At 47.7% G+C, this 10,000-nt stretch overlaps 1 protein-coding gene across 1 annotated transcript in view; it reads right to left on the bottom strand.

Annotated features, from left to right (window-relative positions):
* Obsc (Obscurin) overlaps positions 1–7,108 on the bottom strand; it is a 68,734-nt gene extending 61,626 nt beyond the window's left edge. The window contains exons 1-7 of the mRNA XM_069322530.1: positions 6,956–7,108; positions 5,340–5,506; positions 4,475–4,595; positions 3,540–3,700; positions 3,036–3,159; positions 2,144–2,301; positions 1,333–1,511 (exon numbers count right to left, since the gene is read on the bottom strand). Coding sequence (XP_069178631.1) covers positions 1,333–1,511; positions 2,144–2,301; positions 3,036–3,159; positions 3,540–3,700; positions 4,475–4,595; positions 5,340–5,506; positions 6,956–6,985 — 940 coding nt within the window. The 5' untranslated portion in view covers positions 6,986–7,108. The remainder of the gene's footprint in view (positions 1–1,332; positions 1,512–2,143; positions 2,302–3,035; positions 3,160–3,539; positions 3,701–4,474; positions 4,596–5,339; positions 5,507–6,955) is intronic.
* Positions 7,109–10,000: the final 2,892 nt, after the last annotated feature.

Below are 10,000 nucleotides of genomic sequence, written 5' to 3'. Positions count from 1 at the left end.
GGTAGATAACGCCTCAAGCAGGTAGAAATCCCACCAAACTCCGCACAACAGTGGGCAGAAGCTTGACTAAACTTTGTCATTCTTCAGTGACGAAGTGTCACAACATCTGTGACTTAAGAACTCCTTTACGGAAATATTTTAACCCAAATTCCCGGAAGATGAGTCCAATCGACGAAGGTACTCTACAGAGCCCGGACTACAAAGGTACTCTACTGAACCGGTCGACGAAGGTACTCTACTGAACCGGTCGACGAAGGTACTCTACTGAACCTGTCGACAAAGGTCCTCTACAGAGCCCGGTCGACGAAGGTACTCTACAGAGCCCGGTCGACGAAGGTACTCTACAGAGCCCGGACTACAAAGGTACTCTACTGAACCGGTCGACGAAGGTACTCTACTGAACCGGTCGACGAAGGTACTCTACTGAACCTGTCGACAAAGGTCCTCTACAGAGCCCGGTCGACGAAGGTACTCTACAGAGCCCGGTCGACGAAGGTACTCTACAGAGCCCGGACTACAAAGGTACTCTACTGAACCGGTCGACGAAGGTACTCTACTGAACCGGTCGACGAAGGTACTCTACTGAACCTGTCGACAAAGGTCCTCTACAGAGCCCGGTCGACGAAGGTACTCTACAGAGCCCGGTCGACGAAGGTACTCTACAGAGCCCGGACTACAAAGGTACTCTACTGAACCGGTCGACGAAGGTACTCTACTGAACCGGTCGACGAAGGTACTCTACTGAACCTGTCGACAAAGGTCCTCTACAGAGCCCGGTCGACGAAGGTACTCTACAGAGCCCGGTCGACGAAGGTACTCTACAGAGCCCGGACTACAAAGGTACTCTACTGAACCGGTCGACGAAGGTACTCTACTGAACCGGTCGACGAAGGTACTCTACTGAACCTGTCGACAAAGGTCCTCTACAGAGCCCGGTCGACGAAGGTACTCTACAGAGCCCGGTCGACGAAGGTACTCTACAGAGCCCGGACGACGAAGGTACTCTACTGAACCGGTCGACAAAGGTCCTCTACTGAACCGGTCGACAAAGGTCCTCTACTGAACCGGTCGACAAAGGTCCTCTACTGAGCCCGGACGACGAAGGTACTCTACAGAGCCCGGACGACGAAGGTACTCTACAGAGCCCGGACGACGAAAGTCCTCTACAGAGCCCGGTCGACAAAGGTACTCTACTGAACCGGTCGACAAAGGTACTCCACAGAGCCCGGACGACAAAGGTACTCTACTGAGCCCGGTCGACGAAGGTCCTCTACTGAACCGGTCGAAAAGAGAACGGGTCGTCGACAGGATCAGACAGCCTCACACACTCACTGTTAACAACGATGGTGCCTTCAGTGGTGGTCGAACCCTCGACGTTGGACACCGTGGCGACGTACAAGCCGGAATCCTCGGGTTTGGCTTCCTCAAACACCAAGCTGAAGGTGTCCTCGTTCTCCACCTTCAGCTTGACGCGGCGCTCATCTGGAGACCACTTCTTGCCATCTTTCGTCCTGTAGAGGGGACAGACAGATTACTTAAGCATCCTACCTCCCCCAGCTCTGATTAATCACTCGACCATCGATCTACTTAATATCAGCACTTAAGTGTTTAGGTATAATCTTCAATTTAATCGTTGAAACTTAATTAAGCTAGTTATTCTGAACACTTAAGGTCACTTAAGTTCCGGATTAAAACTACCTAATAACTTGAAACATCATTACTAAGTTGCAAGCCACTTACCTGCCTATAGGCTCTTGATGCTGCACCCCATTAATCCCAAACCCTTAAATCATCTACCCACCTAATCCCAACCCCTTAAATCATTTACCCACTTAATCCAAACCCCTAAATCATCTACCCACTTAATCCCAACCTCCTAAATCATCTACCCACTTAATCCCAACCCCCTAAATCATCTACCCTCTTAATCCCAACCCCTTAAATCATCTACCCACTTAATTCATACCCCCCCTTTATTCAGCAACACACACACACACCACACAATATAGCCGGCGACCAAAGAGCCAGAGCTCAACCCCCGCAAGCACAATTAGGTAAGTACACACACACACACACACACACACACACACACACACACACACACACACACACACACACACATCTTCCTCTCCGAGGCACCTACCACTTGATCTCTGGCAGTGGTATACCGGTGGCCTTGAAGGTAAACTTAGCGGCGGTGTCTTCCAGGAACTCTACATCCTTGAGTCCCTCTGTAATCGCTGGAGCTTCGTGGAGCCGGAAGCGCCCCTTACAAACGCTCTCTCCATACTCATTGCTTGCCTGTGGGGGTGTGTTAGGGGGGTAAACCGAGCTTCATTAGTGGGTATACTTCATTCAGAAAGTATACAATCTACACTGGGGGTACTATATCCACCGGGTATATTTCCTCGACTGGGCATAGTAACTCCAGGAGGTATACTCCCTCCCAGTGAAAATATATATAGGGTTATTTATATTTGATAACGACAGTTCTCGATAAATTAACCAAATAAGTAATTACGTAACTACCACTGACAATATTAGCTGGTCTGAGTCGACTGAAATCTCCATCACTCAAGTTATTAAACAGACGAAGGGTGATTCAGCACCCGGCAACTGATGGATTGCAAGTCGAACTATGCAACTGAGTCCATCCGAGTACTGAGTGAACTAACTAGCCAGCTATCCAACTAGCTAGCTATCCAACTAGTCAGGTATTAAACTAGCCGGCGATCCAACAATCTAATTATCCAACTGACCAGTTAGCCAACTAGTCAGCTATTCAACCAATCAGTTATCAAAGCTAACCAATTATCCAACTAGCCAGCGATCCAACTAGCGAGCTATCCAACTAGCCAGGTATTAAACTAGCCGGCGATCCAACAATCTAATTATCCAATTGACTAGTTAGCCAACTAGTCAGCTATCCAACTAATCAGTTATCAAGCTAACCAATTATCCAACTAGCCAGCGATCCAACTAACGAACTATCCAACTAGCCAGCCACTCAACTAGCCAGCTAATAGCACTTTTACCTTGACGGTATATGTACCGACGAAGTCCGGAGTGGCTTCATTGATAGTGAGAATCTGAGTGGTCTCCTGACCTCTGATTGTGTACCCAGGCGTCTCCTCTCTGATTGGCTTGTCGTTCAGGAACCTGTCAGAGAGAGAGAGAGAGAGAGAGAACAGGTAGTCGTCAGGTGTAGATAGAACGTAGATATAGCTACGACTGTGGATATATCTACTCCTAGGAGTAGATAGATGTTAATGGAGGCTAGTTTTAGTCGTTTAGGTATGGTGGTTACAGGAGTGTGTGTGTGTGGTAGTCGCAAGTCTTTATATATAAGTTATCATCATTAGGTTCAGTCGTTACCGGGAGTAATTATGGTTGTTAAGGAAGTGGTTTCGATAAGCTGGTATATGAGAACTGACAGGGGGAAGATCAACCACTTGACAGGGAAGACCTAGCACTTGACAGAGAGAAGACCTAGCACTTGACAGAGGGAAGACCTACCACTTGACAGAGGGAAGACCTACCACTTGACAGAGGGCTTGGGATTGGCCTCCCACTCGACGAAGAGTTTGGCGTCTTTGCTTCCTTCCTTAGCGCACACGTCCTTCAGAGGAGTGATGAAGTCTGGCGGGGCTCTTACTGTCAGCTCTCCCTCAGTGGAGACTGACCCGCTCGTGTTGGTGAGCTGTGAGGGAGGAGAAGCAGGGGTTGTTGGTGAGTGGTGGTGGTGGTGGTGGGGCTATGATCACCCTCCCTCACCCTACACTGAGCTCAGAACACCCTCCCTCACCCTACACTGAGCTCAGAACACCCTCCCTCACACTACACTGAGCTAAGATCACCCTCCCTCACCCTACACTGAGCTAAGATCACCCTCCCTCACCCTACACTGAGCTAAGATCACCCTCCCTCACCCTACACTGAGCTAAGATCACCCTCCCTCACCCTACACTGAGCTAAGAACACCCTCCCTCATACTACACTGAGCTAAGAACACCCTCCCTCACCCTACTCTGAGCTAAGAACACCCTCCTCACACTACACTGAGCTAAGATCACCCTCCCTCACACTACACTGAGCTCAGAACACCCTCCCTCACACTACACTGAGCTAAGATCACCCTCCCTCACCCTACACTGAGCTAAGATCACCCTCCCTCACCCTACACTGAGCTAAGAACACCCTCCCTCATACTACACTGAGCTAAGAACACCCTCCCTCACCCTACTCTGAGCTAAGAACACCCTCCTCACACTACACTGAGCTAAGATCACCCTCCCTCACACTACACTGAGCTAAGAACACCCTCCCTCACCCTACACTGAGCTCAGAACACCCTCCCTCACACTACACTGAGCTAAGATCACCCCTCCTCACCCTACACTGAGCTCAGAACACCCTCCCTCACCCTACACTGAGCTCAGAACACCCTCCCTCACACTGAGCCAAGAAGACTCACCTCACACTTGTAAGTGCCTTTATCTTTCCTCTCCAGCCGACGAATCTTGAGTGTGTAGAAGGACTCATCTCTGATCATCTTAAACTTCTCGTCTCCCATAATCTCCTTCCCGTTCTTGAACCTGTGGAAGAGAAGGCGTTGAGGAACAGTAGTGGAAGGGAAAGGAATTATCAGAAGCGCCAAGCCATTATGACTATATAGCACTGGGAAAGGGTCAGGTCAGGTCAGGATAAGGATTTGGGATGGGGCAGGGAGGGGGAAGGAATGGTGCCCAACCACTTGGAAGGTCGGGGATTGAACGCCGATCTGCATGAAGTGAGACTGTCGCTCTACCGTCCAGCCCAAGTGGATGGGGAACAGTAGTGGAAGAGAGGGTGAGAGAAATGAAGGGGTTCCTACTTTCCTTCCTATTTCTTCAAGAGAAGAAAAGGAATGGACTGGTTATCTTGAGGTTATCTTGAGATGATTTCGGAGCTTAGTGTCCCCGCGGCCCGGTCTTCGACCAGGCCTCCAACCCCCCAGGAAGCAGCCCGTGACAGCTGACTAACTCCCAGGTACCTATTTTACTGCTAGGTAACAGGGGGGGGGGCATCAGGGGTGAAAGAAACTCTTCCTATTGTCTCTCGCCGGCACCTCGGGATCGAACCGGGGACTACAGGATCACGCGTCCAGTGTTCTGTCCGCTCAGCCACCGGCTTACTGGTGGGGTTTACCATAGCGTCTTGAAGATAGATAGATAGATAAAGATAGATATAGATTCACACACAGAGATGACAATAACGTGATGCATCAAATGCTCCCGGACGCAGGTTCGAATCCTCGTCACGGCCCTTGTGGATTTGTTCATAGATATAGTTAGACTCACCAGCGGGCGTCAGGCTGGGGGGAGCCCGTAGCCCTGACCTCCAAGGTCAGGTCATTGCTGAGCTTCTTCTCCGTCTCAGGGTCGAGGCCTCGCGTTATCTGGGGCGCCGCGTCCGTCTGCAGGTTGAAGAACTCCGACACCTGCCCGATGGAGTTCGCCGCCACCACCTGCAACACAGATCAAACAATGTTTCTTAAGACCAGAGTCCGACCACTTGGGCTGGACGGTAGAGCGACGGTCTCGCTTCATGCAGGTCGGCGTTCAATCCCCCGACCGTCCACAAGTGGTTTGGGCACCATTCCTTCCCCTCCCCCGTCCCATCATAAATCCTTATCCTGATCCCTTCCAAGTGCTATATAGTCGTAATGGCTTGGCGCTTTCCACCTGATAGTTCACTTCACTTCACTTCTTGAGACCAGAAAGAAATACATCTCAAAGGGGATAGAGTAGCTTAGGCTGGTTGATACCTGGTTGAGGTATCAACCAGGTATCAAGCAGCCATTTCTACCTAGACGACCGCTCGTTGAGAGGAAGGTACTTGCATTAACTGGTGAAGGACGATTAGATCAAGTTTTTAAACAGTAATCATCCTTTAGCCCCAAGCTGTATCTACCCATACGATGCCTTGAGAAGCAGGACCAGGATTCACGAAGCATTTACGCAAGTACTTACGAACCTGTACATCTTGTTCTCAATCTTCTGACGGCTTTGGTTACATTTATTTAAACAGTTTACAAGCATGAAAACTTGCCAATCGGCTGTTGTTATTGTTATAAACAGCCTCCTGGTGCTTCGGAGCTCATTAACTGTTTAATAATTGTAAACAAAGCCGCCAAAGATTGAGAAAAGATAGACAGGTTCGTAAGTACTTGTGTAACTGCTTCGTGAATCTGGTCCCCAGGTATTTCACTCGTTCGGGTCAACTAGCTTTGAATTATCCATATCCTAAACGTATCCACGGGTCCTGGGTGTCCCAATTTAAAGGTATCCAAGGGCTTTCGGTATCCTAAAGTTATCCAAGGGCCCTCTATATCCACAAAGCTAAGCAAGGTCAGTGCCTGTACTCCAAAACTGCATTAACCAAGCCTAAAAGTTCTAAACTAATCCAAACAAGTGTGGCGCTGCAGGCGTCACCATTAATGGCCAGTAACCACCCCCCTTGGCCATTCAATGGTGTGGCAATTAGCAGCGAGGGCGCATTATATGGTAGAGTGGACCACGGGTAAGGGGACTCCACACAGAGACCAGAAGGCATCTATAAGGGGGCAAAGCGCCAAGCCATTACGACTATATAGCCCTGGGAAGGGTTCAGGATAAGGATTTGGAATGAGACACGGGGGGGGGGGGGGGGGTGGGAGGGAAGGAATGGTGCCTAACCACTTGTGGACGGTCGGGGATTGAACGCCGACCTGTAGGAAGTGAGACCGTCGCTCTACCGTCCAGCTCAAGTGGTTAGTTTCTATCACCCTTGATAGAAACTATCACCCTTGATAGATCCTTGATAGTTTCTATCACCCTTGATAGAAACTATCAAGGATCTCTTCCTAAATCCTCCTCCTCCTCCAGACCCTTTTCTTTCTCCTTCTACTTCTTCTCCTACTTCTACTTCTACTCACCGTATAGCATCCACAGTCATCCATTTGCATAGAGTTGATGTTGAGAGTCCAGAGACAGTCAGACACCTTCTTGAACTTGATCCTGTCTGACTCCACCACTTTCTTGCCATCCTTCAACCTGTCGGAGACAGACAACGTATTATGAACAGCTGGCTAAAGGATAGATAAGGGATAGGGAACATGGTGGACGATGGAGTAGTGGTGACAGGTGGTCTAAGTGGACCAGCAGGTGGTATAAGTGGACCAGATGGTCTTAAGTCCATAAGGGAATCTTATGTGGTTCAGAGGAACTTAGTGGATCATGGGGTCTCAAGTGGGCCAGGTGGAATAAGTGGACCAGGGGGGGGGGGGTCCACTTAAGTGCATCAGGGGGGGGGGTCTTAAGTGGATAAGGGGATCCAAGTGGATCAGTGGGATTTTATATGGACCAGGGGATTATCTAAGACTGATGGGGTACTTACATATATATATATATATATATATATATATATATATATATATATATATATATATATATATATATATATATATACTACAGCACATTAGGGCCCAGCAAAGTCAGTGCAACACAGCAGTTAGTTATGTGATACTGTGTCAAGGGCTTTCTGGTAGTCATGCAAGATGCAGCAGTCTGCCCACACGTCACACACACACACACACACACACACACACACACACACACACACACACACACACACACACACACACACACACACACACACACACACACACACACACACCTGCCTCGTAACGAACACCTTGTATAACTCCTACAGGTAGAGCAAGGACAGTTTACCTCATAAAATCATGTTGATTCATGTTTACAAACCAAATTCTCTTCAGATATCCCCAAACTCTTTCTTGTTGATCATTCAAACTGTTGGGCACGTGTGCATTAGTCGAGGATCCTTATAGCACGTTGTAGAGGCTTGTCTTCAAGTATTTCTTAATGTCTCACAATATTATCATCTTAACCTCTGTCTGTCATTGAGAAATTACTCAGAAATCACCAGAAAGCTGTTTTTAAGTTCCTTCGTCAGTACCTCCCGGAGCCTTACTGTGCAACCCGGCCTCCTAAGGTCTCCGAACGTCAAGAAACAGTCGTACTAAAGTGCCCTTATCCTAACCTACCAGAGGACCCACAACAGAAAACGGGACAGGAGGTTAATTTTGCGAGCCGCTTTCATTTTCTAGTACGAGAATTTTTGGCCTTATAGGGAGAGAGTGTACGTCAAAATGCGACGTTCTATTAGAAGATTGGACTGTGGGTTCCTCGCATGTTATCCTATTGTGGTGGTGTCAGAGGTATTGTGGTGGTGTTAGGGGTATTGTGGTGGTGTCAGAGGTATTGTGGTGGTGTCAGAGTTATTGTGGTGGTGTCAGAGTTATTGTGGTGGTGTTAGGGGTATTGTGGTGGTGTTAGGGGTATTGTGGTGGTGTCAGAGGTATGGTGGTGGTGTCAGAGGTATTGTGGTGGTGTCAGAGTTATTGTGGTGGTGTCAGAGTTATTGTGGTGGTATCAGAGGTATTGTGGTGGTGTCAGAGTTATTGTGGTGGTGTCAGAGGTATTGTGGTGGTGTCAGAGTTATTATGGTGGTGGTGTCAGAGGTATTGTGGTGGTGTCAGAGGTATTGTGGTGGTGTCAGAGTTATTATGGTGGTGGTGTCAGAGGTATTGTGGTGGTGTCAGAGTTAGTGTGGTGGTGTCAGAGTTATTGTGGTGGTGTCAGAGGTATTGTGGTGGTGTCAGAGTTATTATGGTGGTGGTGTCAGAGGTATTGTGGTGGTGTCAGAGTTAGTGTGGTGGTGTCAGAGTTATTGTGGTGGTGTCAGAGTTATTATGGTGGTGGTGTCAGAGGTATTGTGGTGGTGTCAGAGGTATTGTGGTGGTGTCAGAGTTATTGTGGTGGTGTCAGAGTTATTGTGGTGGTGTCAGAGGTATTGTGGTGGTGTCAGAGTTATTATGGTGGTGGTGTCAGAGGTATTGTGGTGGTGTCAGAGTTATTGTGGTGGTGTCAGAGTTATTATGGTGGTGGTGTCAGAGGTATTGTGGTGGTGTCAGAGTTATTATGGTGGTGGTGTCAGAGGTATTGTGGTGGCGTCAGAGGTATTGTGGTGGTGTCAGAGGTATTGTGGTGGTGTCAGAGTTAGTGAGGTGGTGTCAGAGTTATTGTGGTGGTATCAGAGGTATTGTGGTGGTGTCAGAGTTATTGTGGTGGTGTCAGAGTTATTGTGGTGGTGTCAGAGTTATTGTGGTGGTGTCAGAGGTATTGTGGTGGTGTCAGAGTTAGTGTGGTGGTGTCAGAGTTATTGTGGTGGTATCAGAGGTATTGTGGTGGTGTCAGAGGTATTGTGGTGGTGTCAGAGTTATTATGGTGGTGGTATCAGAGATATTGTGGTGGTGTCAGAGGTATTGTGGTGGTGTCAGAGTTATTGTGGTGGTGTCAGAGTTATTGTGGTGGAGTCAGGGGTATTGTGGTGGTGTCAGAGTTATTGTGGTGGTGTCAGATGTTTCAACCCTCATGCTGTAGGTATTACTTATAGTAAATATATTGGAATATATCTCTGTAATACAATATATATATATATATATATATATATATATATATATATATATATAATATATATATATATATATATTCATCTCTCTCTCTCTCTCTCTCTCTCTCTCTCTCTCTCTCTCTCTCTCTCTCTCTCTCTGTAATTCCACCATTCTATTCATTATTCATTATCATAGCCCTAATTTGCTTTCCTCCTCCTCAGAGACACTACGGGCTCGCCATAGCCCGTGCTACCTGGAACTTTTTTGTTCCAGATAGCGAATCTTAAACAACAACGACAACGTCCTCCTCGTTATCAGGTTATCTCACAAGACACGTAAGAAGAGGGTAAAGAAAACCTAAGTATCTCTCTAGATATCATTATCCATGGATTTATTCGCTTGAATTATACATGATTAATTTATACTGAATACATAGACTTGTATAATTAGATCATTACAATCACTACAGAGAAATTAATTAGAATAGACCAGTACAATCACTAC

The sequence above is a fragment of the Procambarus clarkii genome, chromosome 11 (genome assembly GCF_040958095.1).
Source record: "Procambarus clarkii isolate CNS0578487 chromosome 11, FALCON_Pclarkii_2.0, whole genome shotgun sequence".
NCBI lineage: Eukaryota > Metazoa > Arthropoda > Malacostraca > Decapoda > Cambaridae > Procambarus > Procambarus clarkii.
The sequence above is the reverse complement of the archived record's forward strand: the minus strand, read 5'-3'. Positions and strand labels throughout refer to the sequence as shown.